At 34.8% G+C, this 20,650-nt stretch overlaps 1 protein-coding gene across 3 annotated transcripts in view; it reads left to right on the forward strand.

Moving 5' to 3' along the window:
• LOC134536724 (putative polypeptide N-acetylgalactosaminyltransferase 10) overlaps nt 1-18,745 on the forward strand; it is a 93,327-nt gene extending 74,582 nt beyond the window's left edge. For 2 of the 3 annotated variants that reach the window (XM_063376604.1, XM_063376605.1), the window contains one exon: nt 934-18,745. In XM_063376604.1, the coding sequence (XP_063232674.1) occupies nt 934-1,104 (171 nt within the window). In that variant the 3' untranslated portion in view covers nt 1,105-18,745. The remainder of the gene's footprint in view (nt 1-933) is intronic. The other variant, XR_010075854.1, reaches the window with a different exon arrangement.
• The last annotated feature ends 1,905 nt before the right edge of the window (nt 18,746-20,650 follow it).

Below are 20,650 nucleotides of genomic sequence, written 5' to 3' on the forward strand. Positions count from 1 at the left end.
AATACATTTAAAATTTATTTGAAACATTGTATTTTGTAAAGTAAACTTTGCAATAACAATTTTGTAAATTTGTTTTCCTGTTGTATTTCATTGAAAGCATTAGTTAATAATATTCAATTTTTATTTCTAAGAAGTCGTAATTGAAAGATGCCTCCTTAGTTTCAACTGTATTTTTCAAAAATTATTTTATAATATTTAATATTTAAAAAAAATATATATATTTTTGAGCATAGCACATAATTTTATAGAATGCCTTGTTATTTATAGTGACCAACTGCTACAAGTAGTTTCTCCTGTGAAATAATAATTATTGTTGTTTAACATTAAATTTTCTTTTTACTTTCAAATTGACAACTGTAGTAATACTGTCCATGGACACTATTTATTAGAAGGCAATTCAACATATAGTAAAATTTTAAAAAAAATATTATTATGTATCCATTATAATTAAAAATGGTTTACAAATTGAGATTTTAATGTTAACAAGGTGGGTGGTTACATTTCAGCACGAGTGGTTTGCCATTTACTCTGTACTGCAATCTTAAGTGTGAGATGTATTTTAGCTTTCGGCTGATTACACATTCACGTAGCGTAGTATTGAAGCATCTTACCTTTGGTGACACTGAAGTGTTTTTTAAAACAGCAAATGTTACAGGTGGATGAAAACCAAAACTGTAGTTAGAAAAATAACGTATGCAGACATATTTCAATTTTACTTTACAATTTTTGGCCCCAAATTATAAATGAAATTGGTGTAAGTTCAAATTTAACCTTCGATTTCACATTATTCTGAGTGTTTGGAAGTGATTTCTCAGTATTTTATAAAAAAAAGTGAAGAATTTGCATTTTCTCTCAAAAATGTCTGAATTCACATGAAATTTCACGTTGTCTTATCGCAAATGATGACATAAGGAATGCCGGTGTGTGTTCCAGGATCATCAGTGGCTGGTGCACGGTGGGAACCCCCGCTGCCTGGACTGCGACCCCGGCCGGCAGACGATCTTCGTGACGACGTGTGACCCCACGTCGCAGACACAGAGGTGGAGGTTCGAGCACGTCGACCTGAAGGCCCTCGCCGACTGGGACCACGTGGGCCCCAAGTAGACGCGCTCTCGCTGTCTTCGGGAGCTCTCGGCGACTGTTTCGGTGCTAAGGTGTGTGCTGGTACCAGCCCGCCAGGGTGGAGTCGTATCTGTGCAATCTGCTTGCCCGGTTAAAAACTATGCGCGTGGATTACACAGTGAAGTGATAAACAGATGTTTTTACCTTCCTGGTTGTCAACCGACGTAAAGACGGCAGTAACTTGCCTCTAGAGATGTCCGTTGGCTTGTGGGTATGTTGCTGTCATTTTTGACCTAAGCATCTGGGGCATTACAATTGAGGTTGAAGAGAAATGGCTTGGGTAGAAGTTTTTTTGGCCAGTTTTGCAGCTGCGCCTGATGCCACGCCAACCACCAGCTTTCCTCCATCTCCTTTAGTTTGCATCACTGCAGATGTCGCCCCTCTTTATGAGACGAGAATCGACCCGACAGTGGACAGGGTCTGAAATTTTTTTACTTGAAGAATGCTAAATATGATGATCAGAACTTGCTCTGGAAAATGTTTCTCATGCTGGAACCTGTACTCCAGCGCAAAGGAAAAAGAGTATCGTCTCTTGAGAGGCAGTGCAGGGTGCCGGTCAACTGTGCAATACAGCCGTCTGTGTGTCGAAACCACCATGTGGAAACTACTGCTGTAAGATGGTTCCTAGTTGACTGTGAAATAGTTATCAAGAGTTAATTAATGTTATCTGTAACCTACTTTGTGAAAAAGGTTGACTACAGTTTCTCATGAGAGTTAAATTTAAGCTTATTAACCTGGGCATCTTATAAAAGTCAGAAAATTTGAAAGTGATTAGGGAAATCCATAATTCATATGTCAATGAAATTTTTGTAAGCTTATGGAAAACATTAGCATAAGTTATAATTTTGACCTAAAGTTAAGTGTGAGCTTTAGTTTATGTTTAAAACTGTTCTGGTTGAATGAACCATGCTCATGGATGCCAGTAAGTTATTTTGGATGATAATAGTAATCAGTATTCTATAAAGTAATGAGTGTATTTTATAGATGACTGTAAATGTAAACATCTTAACCATTTTAGTTTAAAACATCTGAAAATATTTTGGTTTGCACATTTGATTAATACAGTAACTCTTTATCGTCAAAATTGACTTCAAATTCTTAGTTTTTTTTTTTTCAGGGTAACACAATAGAGTATGGGAAATTTGAACCTATATTCTGCAGTAAATATGTGAAACTGGTTAGATTGCATTATGTTTGTAGTTTAAGTGCAATATTTAAAGATATTAAGCAGAAAATTTTTTTTTTGTATCGCTTTACAAAATTTCATGCCAATAATTTCTATCTAAGAAAATACTAAACAAATATTCCACTGTATAAGGTTTAAAAAAACAACAGGCATAAGTAACGCAGTTTAGGCGCAGAGCGTGTAGTTTTTCAACCAAACGGTTGCACCCCTCGGCCTAGTATGTGACGATACGGTGGTGGTTCTCAGTGTTGGGAGAAGAAGTACAAAACACCAGCGCAGTAGGAAATACAGCTTTAGTTTATTTGTGTAGAAATTTGTGAAAAAGACAGGAAAAAATTAGAAAATTAACTTCAAAACATAATAATTCACATTATAATTATTTTTTAGTTTATTGTGATCATGATTTTTTAAGTTCCCTAAACATGGTCAGTCACTAAAGCATATTTTTATATCAGTACTACAAAGTCTTTGCTCAAACCCATGGTGCGGTCTTCCGTAATACACATCAGTTTCTGTGTGCAGGTACTGCATTTCGAATGTGAAATAAAGTAGAAGCTACTCCTACCAGTACATTCCACCATTACTCGAACTCTATTTATATAGGATTGCAAGTAGGTGTCACAGGTATCGTAAGGTTCCCATTTCAAAACCTCTTGAATGGTGGTGCTTTCTCCCAAAAGACATCAATAATCTTTTATCCACCTTTTTTTATATATTTATTCTTTCATAGTAGCATTTTTCCAAGTTTTATTTTGTAGGTGTTCATGTGTGTATTATGTATTTCAAACATAGTTACGCACACCTAATTCACATTTTTAGTGCTTCAGTTGTGTACTTTGTTGGGGTTCAGTCATACATGCGACAATCAACATTTTGCAATTCTGTCTGCAAAAAAAAAACCTTAGACATACGCTTGACTTATTTACAGTAATTACATTTATATTATGTTCAGTAAATTGTATTGTGTAAAATTTATTCTTCACTGGGTTTGTGTAGGGTTTTTTATTTTTAATGTAATAGCAGGAAGGTTTGCAATTTTAGTCATTCATAAGGCTGTTTGCATTTAATGTATGTGGAATTTTTTGACTGTCATATCAATAGGCTTGTTTAAATAACATTTTTTAATTTATTTAAAATAAAATAACATATTAGGGTATACTTATGTTATTTATTTATTAGATTTTAAGTGCCTGTCTGACTATTTGTAACACTGGAATATGTGACCTGAATGCACAAAACGTAAAAACAATGCTTATATTAGACACAGAGATAACATACTGTTTCAGCTTGGGCTTTACCCATATCCAAATACTGATTATGAGTAGGGACTCCAGAAAATGGTGAACCGCGAAGTACACGAAATACCGCGAAATTGGGCACTATCTCACAGTTTTCATGAAATCTGCAATTTTTTCACAAAACACGAAACTTAGCGCGAAATCCACGTAATTTCCGTTACCAAGAATGTTTACAATTGGTCGGATACTGTAAATAATCTTACTATCGATTGTATTGATATCGCGTAACGAAATCGATTGTAGTTCCAACATAGCGGCAAACGTGTATATTTACGTTGCCGCTATGTAGCAGCGTTACGAACACAATTTTCGTGTAGTTGGTATTAGTTCTCAAAAATTCTAGCGCACAGAAGCGAACACAATATTTACGCTTACATAATAGTTTCATTCTGGCCGAACACAATATTTTTTCGTGTGCGTGCCACTACGGCATAAATGTTTTTACGGTGCAGCTTGCAGTAGTGTTTTTTTTTATGACGTCTCAGTTACTCGGTATTAATTTCCAAGCATCTAGTTAGTAGTGCTTATTTTTGTGTTAAGCTGCCGAAAATAGTTACGGTTTTCGATCGAGAACGAGAGATGAAGCAGGAAGGATTTTATATATTTGATGTTAAGGATAAGATAATAATGTGTAAGTTTTGCAACATTCGTGTGGACTGGATGCGTCGAGACACATGCCTAAAACACGTTTCTAACGCAACTCATAAAAAAAAATTATAATTTTTGTTTATCTGTATTTTCTGTTGTTTATGGTACCTATATTGACTCTTAAAATAAGATCAATGTTAATATTTTGTTGTGATAAAGTGCTTGACTGTTCCAAGTTTTTCAGCTCAAAATATGTTACATATTTAATGGATTGTACAGTCTCTCCACTTCATTTTCTTCTTAAATCAATGAATTGTAATACTATTGTTTCTGTAATTAATAATTATAATTACTTTTCTTCTTCTTATTCAGACCATACATTATTTTAATTTCCAAACCTAGTAATATTACAACACATTTTTTTTAAAAAAAAACCAACATTTGGTTAGAAACAGATGGAATAGAACAGGCTAGAGGAACACAGGGTTGCTGTAAAGGAGACAAGACCAAGAAGAAAACTAGAAACACTAAAAACTTTTTAGTGTTTGCCAACTGAGTGCATTTTATGTTTAATATTAAAATTTAAAAAATTTGAAGCAAAACAGTTCTCGTTTGCCAATTTCAATTTTAATTTAATGTATCTCACCAACTTTTTACACTGATTTTTAGCACCACTTGCTTATTTTTACACCGATTTTTTGCACCGCTTTTGTCATTTTTTTACACCGAAATGAGCCAGTTTTATTTACCATTTTCTGGGGTCCCTAATTATGAGTACTGACTGCAGTAAAACATTTCATTAGATGCAACTGATAATTGTCTAAACTAATTATATATCAAACAACAACAATAAAATTTAGGTTTTGAAATTTATTTTAAGTAATTGAAGTGATGGGAATACAAAATTACGAAAACACTGTTTGGTTACTTCGTTATTTCAGTATTTATCACTGAATTAGAACTCAAAATGTTTTTGAAGTGAAACTTCTTTGGACGCGATGAGAGTAAAATTTCAAGGCCGAATTTTAATGCAACGTTCTCATGAAACATTACTGATGCGAAAAGGACAGAGAATAGGTACTTGGCCAAAGAGATGTACAAGATTTGAGGTTTGAATTGCCAGAGAAGTGTCACTTCTATCATGTGTACTGAGTTACTTGTGCTTTTTTTTTCTCCCATTTGATTTTAGTTTCCAAAAACTAAATAGTTTATACTGTAGTTAAACATCACTATCACTATAATTTACTTAAATATGATGTAGTTTTGTAGATTAAAAATATATACAAAGAAAAATATATTAGATGATTCAAAACCGTACTATATCCTTCTAAGAAAAATACATGTAGGTAGTTGTATATGAATGCATCTGTATCAACTAAGCTTGTGTGTCTTGGTATCTTGTGATAGCATTTATTATTTTAGAAGTGTAATATTAAGAATCAGTTTCGGTTTGTTTTTATACCTCTATGATTTTTATATGTATTTTGTGTCTTGGGCATTTCTTTTTAAGTTGAATTATATTGTTGATGTTGATATACTTATGATTTATGTTCAATAATGATAGTTAATAATTCTGAATTTGAAATTATTTGGTGCAATGTAAGGGTTTTTTTTTTTTTGTAATGAAAAGTGTGTGCAAAGCTTTGGGAATTCAAAATCAAATAAACACTTATTTTTTCAACTAAAAAAATATATAAAAAGATTAGGAGATTATGTTCAAAAGCAGCAGTTAAAGAATTATTTAATGCATTTGTTCAGGGATGTCACTAACACTTGTAGTATGGGTTGATTGTATTTCATCGAGAAGAGAATAAGACTTGAGATCATGCACAGCCCTATTCGTAAACGACTGAGTATTCATTTTTTTTCGAAGTGTTAATATTCAAGATTGTATCAAATACGAATAATAAAATATTCATTTTGATGTTTGAAAATTCAAATATTGGCACAGGCCTATTTTTCAGCCACAAGTTTCGCAATTTTCTCTCCTCTCTGAAACGTTATATTGTCGCGGGTTGAAATTTTGCAGGGTTGTTGAAATCAAATTTAGGGACTTTACTGACGGGACTCTGGGCTGGCTGCTCTGTTCACTCGTCAGCGCAAGTGGCGTGACCATGTAATTGGGGCACGGGGCCGGCGCGGCGCGCTGCGGGCTTGCAGAATTTTGTTTGTTTGTTTGGCCGCGCGCTGGCGCAGCCACGGGCCGCAGTTACTGGGGCGCGCTGTCGTAACAAGCCGCGCGGTGTGGCCTGCACATTGGGGTAGAGGGGGGGTAGTCTTCCCAGATGTTCTAGTTAGTTGTTTAGTAAATTTGACTTCAATAACGAGCTTTTGTTATGGTAGGCGCGGCAGGGCGCGCGAATTTAAGCGCAAGTGAGTGGTGACTCGGGGCTCACTCAGGCGGAGGCTATGCGTCTCACCTGTGGTCACGAGTTGTTAGTTCGTTCGTGATGTAGGAATTCAAGCTTTCGGGCGGAAGCTATGGTCGACGCCAGAGGCCACGAGTCGTTTAATTTAAGTTAGGTCATAATGTAGTCGTCAAGCTTTCGGGCGGAGGCTATGGCCCTCGTCAGGGGTCACGCGTCATAGTTTTTAAAATGTAATGTTCGTTCGGGATTTCAAGGGCAGGAGAGGCCCCTACGTTATTTTTTTAAAGTAATCGATCAAGAAAGGCTTTTCGGAAAATGTGAGTATGGACTTATCTTTGTTTTAATTTTAAGTATTAATTATGATTTGAGGTATTCGGAAGGACTAGGGAAGTGTTTAGTGAAGTTCTCTCATTCTCTCTCTTGTAAGGTCGTTCAATCGTTAAGGAAGTAAAGAGATTATTGTTTTAAATTGTAATCCCGCTATTTAAATGTTCTTTAAAATGATGTTGAGTATTTGACTTTAAGAATAAAATAATTTTAATTAAGTATTATGTTATTTTGCAAAATCTCCTTAGTTCAGCTCTCACCAGACATCCTGTACGGGATGACGAACCTATGATCCTAGGTACAGTAAAGTATTTTATGAAGTTAAGACTAGTTGATGCCAAGCGAGTTGTTTCTATGTAAAGAGCTACGATTCTCGCCCCCCCCCTCTGAAGGTGGATCGTGACAGAAATGGTGGAGGCGCCGGGTAGGTTCTATTTCTGGAGAGAGAGAGGTAGATTTTTATGTTTATTATTAAGTTAGTTTCAGCTTCTGATAGCAGGTTATTAAGAGTTTACTTGAGGAGAGGATTACGGAATTTTAGTCTATAGTGGAGGAAGTCTTTGAGATTTTTTTTTTGACGTAACAGATGTTTATTTGAGGATACTTGTAAGGATAAAGTTTATAGTGATAAGTTGTTTTAAGTCGTTGAATTTATTGTAGATTTATATCGGGGATTATTACGTGAGGAGAATACGTTATAAGTTAAATGCTTATTAGAGATAATGCAAGTGGTTTAATTTAATTGAAGTTCATTTTAAGATTGTAGGTTAAGAGAATTATAATTTAAAATAAAGTTTTTGTCGTAAATAGGAATTATTTTCAAGTGAAGTTTGTTTTGTTTTCGTGCGCGTAGGAGACGAGACGTACGAATTAAATCAGTCGAGGGAAGGATAAACGTTAGAAAGGAAGTAAAAAGAGAAAACGAGAGTTTATGTAAAAGAGAGTTATAGAATTTATAGTGATGTTTTGTTTTAATTAGAAAAATGTTGAGAGTTGTTACAGAACGACACGTCAGTGGACGTGGCAGAGTGAACACGTGACGGGGAGGTGCTGAGACCTAGCGGAGAACGGAGGAACCGCAAGCGAGGGTTGGCGCACCTGATGGAATTCGGTGACGTCACGGGCTCATACGGAGACGTGGACGGCCGTGACCTTGTTTTGATCAGCTGTACGGTAACTTAGCGATAAGAAAATAGACTATTGGTTAAATAAATTTAAATTTAAGTGTGTTTTAGAAGAAGAGGAACTTTCAGTATGTAAGTAATTTAATTTAAGAAGTGTATGATGTATAGGCTAGAAGTGTTTCGTTGTAAGTTGTTTATGTTTTTGTTAGTTAAATCCTACCTCGGTTTTAAAAATATTTTTTTGGGATTTGTAAACATTATTAAGGAGGTACACTATAAAATCGATAAGCATTGAGAAAAGTGGGAAGGATAGTTTTTGTGTGTAGAGGGAATTTACTCCAAGGGAACAGAGAAAATTAATGTTTTCTTTAGGGCGAGGGACCCTAAGGTGAGGTGTTGTGTCCCTGGGAAGTAGGGATTGTAGAGCAGACCCATAGGAGATGGGCTGGCTACGTGAATTAAGGGTTAGGAGAATCCTGAGAGTTGTGAGTAGTTTGGGGCAGGAGTTCCCCATGGTAGTACCGAAGTGGCTATCCTGTATGGGATAGGGTACCATTTCAATGAAGTTTGTTGGTGGGGTTAGAATCCCTTGCTGTGTAGTGGGCCTATAGCAGATAGGCACTACAGTGAAATTTTTGGTTATTTTGTGAGGAGGTTAAGTAAGATTGGATTCAGTTAGGAAGGAGGGAAATGAGAAACATTGCTGTAGAGAGTTAGTGTACTTGCCTAATGTGAAATTGAATTTTAATAAATTAATTAATGAGAAAGTTTTTTCTGGTCAAATAATAATGGAAGATAATTAATTAATTTTTTTTGAGTAAGGTGTTTTAAGTAATGAAATAAAATAAGGTGAAGTAATTTGAATAATTGGGGAGGAATTTCTTTAAGAGTTTAGATAATTGTTTTTGAATTTATTGAGATATTCAGCCAGTGGAGTTTGAGTGTGAGAGATACAGTGAGATTTTAAGGAAATCGGTTGTTTATTAATTAGGACAAATGAGATTTTATGATTAAGAGTCAGTAAGCATAGTTAAAATTTACGACATGATATTTGTTGACAGTTTACAGTTATTAAGGAGAAAACAGAGTAATCTATTTATTTTTATTTTAATGGTTTGAAGATAAGATTATGAATTTTTTTTGGAAGTTTCTTTGGCATGTTGGAATAATTTTTTTTGATTTTTAGAATTTACAGAGAAAATTTAATTGATTTACATTAGTTTGGAAGTATGGAGGTTTAGTGTTCGATTAGCCCTAACTTGATGGTCGGATCCCAAAAGAATGCCGTAAAACCGATAGCCAATTGAGAGGAATGCGGTAGGCGCTTGTGTAGAGGGGTTGTGGGAAAACTCCTTGGGACTGATGGCAGATCAGGGGCCCTAAATAGTGTGTGATGCTGTAAAACCAGTGCAGGGAAAGCCTGGTATGCTTAAATTTTTGGGCACAGGTTATGTAAACCTGGGGTTCCATGGGATTTAGTCATGTTAGCTGCTGTGAGACATTAAGATTTCCAGGCTCCATAGTAAATTCAATGTAAATTTTTGTTTTCTTAAAATAATAAATTTGTTTTTAATTTTTTTGAGATATTTGATTTGGAACAGTGAATACAGACCCCGAGGAATAAGAGTTGTCATGCTGTGAGAGGAGAAGGTGGTAGGCCTAAAAGGGTACAGGCACCACAGAGGTTATGTGCATTGCATAATTTAAATATAAGGAAACTTGAGAATTTGAAATTTTGTTGTTGGTTTGTACACCCATAAGAAGAGTATAGGCAGAATTTTTATTGTTATGAGATGTCTAATTTAATTGAAAAGAAGAAAGTTTAAAGATGCAAGGTAACATTATTATTGTAATAATTGAAAGAGATTAAGAGGTAGAGAGAAATAGGCAGTTTTTGTTTGTAAGTACTAAAGTTTACATATAGAAATTTAGTAACTAAGAATGAATAATAAGTTAAGTCTAGTGTAAAAGTTTTTTTTAAGTTTGTTAAGTTAAGAGTCACAAGTAAATTTTTTTTTTAGAGAGAATGTCTTTGATAGGAAGTATTAGAAACTTATGGGAATTTTAGGGTAACATAAATAATGTAGGTAATGAATAATAAATAGATGGTAGGTCTTAAGTTAGGATTAACATTTGAAGCAAAATTTAATTAAGAAGAAGGAAAATAAATAGGCCTAATGAAAAGAACAAAAAAGGATTTTATGGTAAAGCATTTTTTTTAAGTAATAAACAATGAATAATAATGTTGTTTCAGGGTAATGTGTACTAATAATACAATTTTTTTTTAGGACTAAAGAACAGGAATTATGTAATTTAAATTAACATGTATTTTTGAAACTGTTACAGATTCCTTAAGATGAGCTGAGCAGCAGTCCAGTTTACAAGATGACAAGAGTTCGAGAGACAAGATACAAGATCACTGAAACAAGAGCCAAGACTGAAGATACAAGAGAAGAGAAAGCTGGCAGCCATGGACTTACAAGTGGAGATTAATAAGGTCATGTAAAGTTTTATTTTTTTATGGAAGACAGTAACTGGAGTTTTTTTGTTATAAACATTATTTACAGAACTTTTTAGGTTATAGTAATGTAATGGAACTAGTGAGTTGTGGTAGCTGTCAAAAAGAACTAATACCTTAAGTTTAATTTTTAAAGTTAATTTTCTTAATTTACAGAGGGATTAGTAGTTTTTTTTAAACCTTATTTAGGTTGGAATTTAAATACAATAGCTTATTATAAATGTGTACGAACAGTTCAAGTTCACAGTACTGATAGGTAGGTCAGATGATCTTATTGATTTTGATGATTTGTTGTTTTGAGTTGATTTTTAAGTGTTGTGAATTAGACAATGAAATAGTTCTGAAAACTTAAATTATTTCAAGCTAAGAAATAGTAAAGTTAATTGTAACTCAAAGGACACCAGAATTTAATTTTTTTTTGAATTAGTAATGTTTGAAAATTTTATACTTTACAAGAAAGGTTATAAACAAACAGATCGGATGGAACAAGGATGCAGTAAATCACAATTTCATTTAGAATTATTGATTAGCTTTTGAGGTTATGAAGTAAAAGTAATTATAGTTTAAAAGTTTGAATAAAAAAAAATGTTTTTTTTTTAATTTGTTTGAAATAGAAAGTTTAAAAGTTAATTAGTCATGATCTAGGTGGGTGATGGGGTGGGAATTGGCCACTCTTTTTCCCTATAACCTCCCTAACATGGCCTTCTATTACATCTAACAAAAAAAAAAGAAGAAAAAGAAGACTTATTAAGTATTAGTTAGAATGTTTTTTTATGAAGATACCTGATGAACTTTTTTTTTATTGTTGGGAAGAATAGTAGCAAGATTAATCAGATGTTTTTACTCAGAAGAAGAAGAAGATAAAGCAGTTTTATGACTCGACAAGCCAGAGATTGGTGTTTCCCCTCTGCGCTTCTATTGACTACGTTGTTTACTCTCATGGGATAGCTGGTTCGGCACCATGGAGAGAGATTGGTGGGCATTGTGGTTGCCCCCAGAAGAAAAGAAGAGTAGAAGAGGTTATGGGTGGGTCATGTGAACTGACCTTCAACCCAGTTACTTCGTGGGGACTATTTGCTGTCTAGAGAAGATCAAGACTCAAGAGTTAGGGAAAATCATTGGAGGTCATGTTTCCCTTCCTTAAGTTTTTCCTATCAAATTATTTGCCTGATTAGATTATGCTAAGGGTGGGATACTTTATGTTAGCAGTTGAATTAATTAATTTTATTTTTTTGTGTGTTTGCATCCTTGCCCATCGATTGCAGTTTAGTAGTTAGTTTTGTATTTGTCAGGCGTGATGGTAATGCCTGTTGATGATGTTTCAGAATTGTAATCTGTTCGTGATGAGGATGGCACAACTCCGAAGCAGATGTGGGGAGAAGTTGTGAGCTGCCCTGGAAGCCAGTCCAGTAGCTGTTGGAGTTGAGTGGTGTTTGCTGATGGCCAGCCCAGGGAGCTACTCTTCTCGACAACACTGACTTCGAGGAGTTGCACCAACCTTCACGAGATAAGAGTTTAATTAATTGAAACACTGTAAGGACACTTAATTTTTTTTGAAGAACGAAAGAAGTATGGTAATAAACGGAAACCGAAAAAAAAAAAATAATAATAATAATTATCAAGAATTTGCACATTGTTTAACGAATACTGAGAAACTAAGAACAGTAATTTAATTTGTAAAGAGAGCTTCACTAACAGAACAATTTTTTTAGAATTGAGAACTCGAGCCTCTGAAGGTTCCTGTGAGAACAAACCAGATAAAAGTTTTACATTTAATTTTATGAATACTTGTTGTTTTAAAATAAATCTTATGCAGAATCTAGATGTATGTTCAGACAGCAAGGAACTAAGAAAATTATTATTTTTGTGAAATGAGGAATTTATAGTTATGGTTTAATGGAAAAAGACAATTTGTAATTTTGAGGTAGCTCGATGGGGCTCGAGCTCTGTGAGGGGAGGGTTATGTCGCGGGTTGAAATTTTGCAGGGTTGTTGAAATCAAATTTAGGGACTTTACTGACGGGACTCTGGGCTGGCTGCTCTGTTCACTCGTCAGCGCAAGTGGCGTGACCATGTAATTGGGGCACGGGGCCGGCGCGGCGCGCTGCGGGCTTGCAGAATTTTGTTTGTTTGTTTGGCCGCGCGCTGGCGCAGCCACGGGCCGCAGTTACTGGGGCGCGCTGTCGTAACAAGCCGCGCGGTGTGGCCTGCACATTGGGGTAGAGGGGGGGTAGTCTTCCCAGATGTTCTAGTTAGTTGTTTAGTAAATTTGACTTCAATAACGAGCTTTTGTTATGGTAGGCGCGGCAGGGCGCGCGAATTTAAGCGCAAGTGAGTGGTGACTCTGGGCTCACTCAGGCGGAGGCTATGCGTCTCACCTGTGGTCACGAGTTGTTAGTTCGTTCGTGATGTAGGAATTCAAGCTTTCGGGCGGAAGCTATGGTCGACGCCAGAGGCCACGAGTCGTTTAATTTAAGTTAGGTCATAATGTAGTCGTCAAGCTTTCGGGCGGAGGCTATGGCCCTCGTCAGGGGTCACGCGTCATAGTTTTTAAAATGTAATGTTCGTTCGGGATTTCAAGGGCAGGAGAGGCCCCTACGTTATTTTTTTAAAGTAATCGATCAAGAAAGGCTTTTCGGAAAATGTGAGTATGGACTTATCTTTGTTTTAATTTTAAGTATTAATTATGATTTGAGGTATTCGGAAGGACTAGGGAAGTGTTTAGTGAAGTTCTCTCATTCTCTCTCTTGTAAGGTCGTTCAATCGTTAAGGAAGTAAAGAGATTATTGTTTTAAATTGTAATCCCGCTATTTAAATGTTCTTTAAAATGATGTTGAGTATTTGACTTTAAGAATAAAATAATTTTAATTAAGTATTATGTTATTTTGCAAAATCTCCTTAGTTCAGCTCTCACCAGACATCCTGTACGGGATGACGAACCTATGATCCTAGGTACAGTAAAGTATTTTATGAAGTTAAGACTAGTTGATGCCAAGCGAGTTGTTTCTATGTAAAGAGCTACGATTCTCGCCCCCCCCCCCCTCTGAAGGTGGATCGTGACAATATTATTTAGAATCAGTGGTCATAACTAGAGGAAAGATAATGTATTGAATAGTGATAAATCTGAAATGATTGCAAATTGGAAGTCAATACACTGCCAAACACCGTAATGGAAGTCAATAACACCTCAGAACACCGAAGTGCAGCAACATTCACTTGGGTTACCTCATTTACGCTATTAAAATAAAGAATTAATCTCATAAATATTTAGTTTGATATATATTTATAAACCTAAAAAGGCATGTACTAAATAAAAAAAATTTAGTTTCCATCTATATATAGTTTTTTAAAAGTAAATAAAAGAAGTCATAGCTGATACTATACAGTCATGGGTAAAGGACCAGAGAGTATGTAAGTGTAATTATTTTGGGTTTTTAATGGTGTTGACTGAATGTTTTTTTTATTGGATGTTTTATTTGCTCTTATCAGTATAGGTATGTAGTATTGTTTTGTGTAAAAATTTGAAGTGTCTTACTAGAAATTTTTGAAGTTATTGATCAATGTAATTGAGCTTTATATGTACTTATTATTCATTTGTTTTCATTTTTAATGATGGTAAAGACATAATCCACTATTTTAAGTGATAAAATTAATAAATTATGTTTGTTATTACACCATAAAATCCTGGTGCTAGTTATAACGCTCGCTTTCTCTTTTGGCAATTTCTGTCATAATGCAGTAGGTACTTTACTAAACAAAAAGATTTTTAAAAAATTCTGCTTCACAACTGAATGTGAGCACTCAACAATATCTTAACTGTACTTTAGTAGTAACCTTATTTTAAGTGTAAGTAAAACAAACATGCAGTTACAGTTCCAAGCCAGCAGACGTGAGACTTACACAGCAGATTTACGCGCTGCGAGAGTGGAGGTGTACAGTCTGTTCATGCGGGCTTTGACTACATGAGCAAAGAAAATCAAAGTGTCTGTTTTTTAAAAGAGTTAATTTATTAAATACTGTGTACTTTTGCACATTTAAATATTTTAGGAGCCAAAGAATAGTTTAATAGTGATTTACTTACAGTATTTAGCAAGCAGACTTTATTAGTATGAGGAACAGTTGTTTTCAATCAAATACTACCCCATTATTAGATAAAAAATTATGGTTAAGGCGCAAATCGGATGATTGAGCTGCGGATAACCAGGTCTACTTCACTTATACTCTGAAATAACAAATATTTGCTTGTATTCAAAGTGTAGGAAAGGTGTTGCATATCATCTTGTGCAGTAATCAAAATAGAGGTTAAGAGTCTTTGTTGTACAATATAAATGTGTGTCTTGTATCTCCCAGTTCAAATATAGGTATTAAGAGACCTGTCTAGACATGGGTGTTTCTTAGTTGGTGAGGCGGTGCTTCTAAAACCTCTAAACGCAAGGCTGTGGACTGGTGCGCAGTCTTCTTGTAGTGCATGGGGCAACTGTGATGTATGAGCGGTAACCATAACGTTATATGGCGGAGAAATGAAGATACAGGTGTAAGGCAAGGCCCTTGGGTGCTTTGAAAATTGTTTACCAGGCATTTTCATGTCTAAAAATGTGTTATGAGAACACACGTCGTACCCTTTTCGCTCTCCTAAAAATACTTATAGGTTAGAACAGTGGCGCAACAACAGGAGGGAGGGGGGGCAAGGGTATTTTGCCCACCCCCCCCCCCCCCCTTCTGAAACCTTGAAGAGGGGGCAAACGGGGGCAAAGAAAGTGCTGTACAAGTCGGATATGTTATTTCCACTAGCTGTGTAATCAATTTTTAGATAATAAAACTGCTTAAATAGCTTCATTTTCGACCTTGAAATACAAATTTTCCCGGGGGAGGACCCCCGGCCCCCCACTTCAACACTTCAATAGGGGGGATCTATGATTCTTTATAAAAAGGTATATTGCCCCCCCTTTGAAAATTTAGTTGTTGTGCCCCTGGGTTAGAAACTAAATGCGGAAACAAAAACTGCCCATCCACGCTCAGCAATTCTTAAGTGTTTTTCGTAAACAGACACCACTCGTGAATCTTGAGCAGTTTTTAAATCAGTTGATTTCTTCTGGAGCTTTGCACATCGTGTGTGTGTGTGTGTGTGTGTGCGTGTGCCCAAGTAAGAGGACCCCTTAATGGGTCTGATATGACTACCAGGTATTTAATAACATGGGGACATTGAATAGCAGAATTTATTGCTTAAATTCAGATGGAGGACAGACAGTCAGTAATGAGGGAAATTTTTGTTGATTGAAAAACAATGGAACCAAGCAATAAGAAGTTTGCAAACTCTGCAAAAACAGCAGAATTTATTGCTTAAATTTAGACTGGTGTACAATTAGTAATATGAAAATTTTTTGATAAGTTTTAAAAAAAAGCAAGCAAACAATAAGAAGTTTGCATTCTTTGCAAAAACTATCCCTGAAAATTGGAAAGCACAAGTGTGTGTGTATTTGAGTGCCATTTCCAAGCATATTCACATAGCTTTTTTTAACATCAGATGATTTAGGCAGTTCTGAGCGATAATCCTCAGCCAATGTTAACCTAATGACTATAAGTCCAGATCTGTCTATATAATATATTTAATTTACGATCTTCAACTTCCTCTTTGTCTTCTATTCATATTAGAGTTGGAAAAATGGTCATCGGTAACCCCAAATAACTGGTTTTTACTTGATTGTAAAATAAATAATTGAAGTCAGGTGATAAGTCCAATTATGTCTCCACATTAAGAATTTCCTACCTACTATGCTGCTTCAATCACAGTTTTTGTTGTGAAGTGAAAATCCTGATTGGATTATCAAAGATGAACTTTCATGCCCTTGAGAAATTTTTTTTTTGTGTGTTTTATACAAATTATGTACTATTACAAAAGTTTACTAAATTAATTATTAAAAAGTTATCTTCTTCCAATACTTTTTATATGTTTTAAATTTTCAGGGAATCATTTTATATATATTATTTTCAATAACCAATTTTCTAAAATATTTTAACTATTATGTATTTTCACCACCAGATATTGGTATCGGAATAGCCCTAAGTTACAAACACATGTATGTTAATTGAAACTGTAGGTATCAAAGTGTTGTTTGTTGACTGGATTGCTAATATTTTATTTTCGAACAGCTGTTAAATGATTATTAATTTCATTTTGAGTGTGTATATGTGTGGGTGACTAAAAAAATAATAATGGCAAGAATTGTAACTAGTACTTCTCCAGTTGAAATGTTTTTTTTTTTACTTATGCTTGATCAGTATGTAGTCTTATGAATGTATTTGACATGGTTTATAGGGGGGGAAAGTTTTTTAATAATACATGTACCATAATTGTTATTGCTCTTGCATTATATGCAGGTTTCCCTTCATACATATCACTGATATAAACTTTAATGGCTTTCAAACCTAAACACTATTTGCAGTGATTGCTTCCTGTGTGTGTCTTTCTATTGCACAAATATTTATGACCACTACATCCATATACATGTTCGAAATTATGTTCTCTTAATAACTGGAATATTAAAGGAAAAGATTGTGATATTGATGTTGTAAAATTTAGAGTACTCTTGTGCCATGTGTAGTAGTATGTTCGCACCAGATACAGTCGCTTATAGGTAAGAGGTACCTAAAGAAAAAAAAAATGCTTATTTGTGTGTGAACCAACCATTTTGTTTTTTGTCTCAGTAAGCCACTGATCTGTTTGTTCATGCTGAAACTAACCTCCCAGAATTGGCTGTAACTTGAAATGAAATTCAACATGGAGATACATACATTGGTATTTGAGGCTAGCGTGTGTCACTCTTATTGTTAATACTAACCATCATATCACTTGGAAGGTGCGGTTAAAAGAGAACTGTATTTTTTTCCAAACCAGTATGTGTGTATATATACCAGTTATCAGAGAAAGGTAAAAGCCTTTTTGTATTGGAGGCATGGTAAATATTTCTTTCAGCATTTTTGCAAGAATAAAAATAGGTTAAGTTCTTTTGGACTGCAACATTCGAGGATGTAATTTTTTTTTTTTTTTAGTGGTAGCATCGACTGTGCTCTTGAACGTTTGAAAAATCGTTGTTGTAGGAGTGACGCACAGTGATCAACACTTAATTTAAGAAGTATTTTCTATCAGTTGTACGCAAGTATTTGCCTTGTGTAAACAGTGGGTAAACCTAGCGTAGCGTTAACACGTAATGTTCTGCAGTAGTGAAGTCACTCTGGTGATGCTGTTTTTAACATGGAGGTATTAGTCTATGGAGTGTGTGTCTGTTCTGAAGTTGAAGTCACTCTGATTAGCAATTGGTTATCAAAACAAACCATAGCTGTAGGATAACCCATGCTAGAAGTATGTTTGAGAGTTTGAAAGGAGCTTGCTGGAAAGGATTTAAAAAAAATAATGAAGCAAGTATTGTTAAACAAACATGTTAAGGAGGTGTCACATGCTACGTGTTTTTTTTTTCCCACCATTACTATTAGTTAAGGGCTATTTCTGTAAATTTTAACATATTTTAAGCGATACTTACCAAGTGTGATGTAACAAGTTTCACAAATGATGACAATTACAAACATTTGTGTGACTTTTTAAACCCATGATGCAACACTTGGTAAATATCTTGAGAATATTTTTACAGAACAACAAATGCAAGTGTTAAATTTACAGAAATAGTCATTAAAAAATGGTAATGACAAGAAAATAAAAAAAATCAACATGGCGTTTGAAACCCCACCTTAACAAAACTTCAGCAAGCAATTAGCATTAAACTTAATTAGAATTTAAAAAGTTCTGCTCTACAGGGAATGTGGGGTGGGGTGGAGTATGGTTCTCATCTTGACTTCAGTTGTTATGGCGAAGATTGTACACGCCCACTCTCCATCTTTTTGCCTCCGTGGTTTTCAAACCACCATTTATAACTGTTGAAAGTAAATCACATCCTTTATGGATTATAATTCTGGAATTGTTATCAAAAAAATGTGTAAACAGGTGTGTTTGAGGTGTGGTTGTAATGTTGTTTATTAATATTTTTGGTAACCTTATGCTTTTCTTTTATGTTGAAATAGTAATTGTGTTTATAGCACTAAATCATTGACTTATTTTTCATTACTGTGTAATGAAATTTTTTTTAGCTTCAATTTTTGCTATGAGAATGTAAATTGTTCAAAATGTTGTTTGTATATGTAATAAAAGTTTGTTACTGAAAAGCTTTTTTTAATTTTAATACAAACAATTTTAGCTACAAAAATTGTTCCCTATGTTTAATTTATTAATTAAATAATTTTTTTTATTTTTATTTATTTATTTATTATCTGTCAGATGTGCAAGAAATATTTAAAACAATTTAGGTATAGTACTGCATACTACAGACTTAATGCATCTCACGCTTTCTAATAATAATTTTCTTTTTTGAAACTGATATGTATATTGAAGTAGGAAGCAGAGGGAAGCTTATCATGTACAGGTATTTGACATAATTTAATCGACTGTTGAACTTGCACTATCACCAAACCAACTTCATGAATGCAATTGGCTGCAACAAACACTCAATTTTCGTTGCAAGCATAGGTTGTACTTTCAGAAAAAATTTTCAGTGTTTTTAAAACACATTTGAAATATTCATTTGTCAGTTTCATTACAAAATTTAAACTAAATAATTGTGTAAATATGTTTATACTCTTAAAACACTTTTGACTTTTCCTATAGAAGTGATGCCTTCTTGCATGCTTTGTGCAGCTTGTGTATTCAGTGGTAGTTGGTGTTTTTCTCAAGAAAAACTAGTTTATGAAATTAATTAAGAAGCTAAAGCGGTGAATAATGTTTCATACCTCACATATAATGGTAGAAAACCAAGTTACTTAACATTTTGCTTTCATTTTGCTGTATCATAATTTTGCTGCATCGTAAGGTAGAAGGAAGGAAATGGAGAAAAAAATCAAGACCAAAAAACAATATCTACAACCAACATGGATTTGGGTGCTGAAGCAGAATTATTTCATTAAAATTATTAAGGGTAGTGACAAACCACAAAAATATGTCAAAAATAAAGGTGTTACCCCCAAATTATTTCAATGATATAATTTTGCTTCAGACATAAAATTTTCAGTAGTTTAGCATTGCTCCTTACAGGATTCGTCTCCTAGACATAGTCTGTTTTGTAGAAAGTGCTATTTTCAAACTACCTGGACCTGAAAAGTTAGAGGGTGTTTTCAGGTTTCCTTAATTCATTCTGGCCTTCTTTAAAGCAAACGTCTGGGGGGGGTTTTGTGTGTGTGTGTGTGTGTACACACACATACACACACACCACCAAGTGCAGGACCTATTTTAATTATCAAGACCCAGATATGATGAGAAAATTTGGAGTTATAGCCAAAGTGACATGTTAAGAGTTAAGGGAAAATAATTAACAAACAAGATGAGGTACTTAATTGTGGACTACTATACCTTATAGTACACGTGTCTTGGTGATTTGCCACCTATCAGATTCACAAGGGCAGGACCTATTTTTTTGTTTTATTACACAGCATAAAACAGCGAGACAAATTCTGAATTTAAGCGAATAATTAACAAGGCAAGGTACCTACTTCATTGTGGATGACTACACTTTAAAGTACGTATGTCTGAATGTTTTGCCACACATCAGCTTTGTGCCAGGACCTAGTTTTTTTCATTACAGAGCATGAAACATGGTGAGAAATTTCTTAATTGCAGCCAAAAAGACATGTTTAAAGGGCCACACTCGAGGCAGCACTGGCTGCACACGGCCTTAGTCTGCTCACTGTCCTCCAACAGTTCTCCTCCCTGACCAGGAAAACTACATGCCTCCATGTGCGACTGGCCGGGTTCCTGGTTATTGGGAGAGTACTGAGCTGCCACATGCGGCCTTGCAGCTTTACACTGCATGCCACACCCAAATTTAATACATCATATGTATCTCGGTCCATTTACAAGCATATAATAGCTCAGATAACACGACACAACGCGCTTGTTTGCTGATGCAACTGGTGGGGAGTATTCTTTTCTCCCCCACCGTACACCTACACGTAATTAACTAGCATTACACGAGAACTACTGCTGTGAGGTGTACACTTCAAGCCATGTGCCAAGTTATC

This window comes from Bacillus rossius, chromosome 11 (assembly GCF_032445375.1).
Source record: "Bacillus rossius redtenbacheri isolate Brsri chromosome 11, Brsri_v3, whole genome shotgun sequence".
Lineage (NCBI taxonomy): Eukaryota > Metazoa > Arthropoda > Insecta > Phasmatodea > Bacillidae > Bacillus > Bacillus rossius.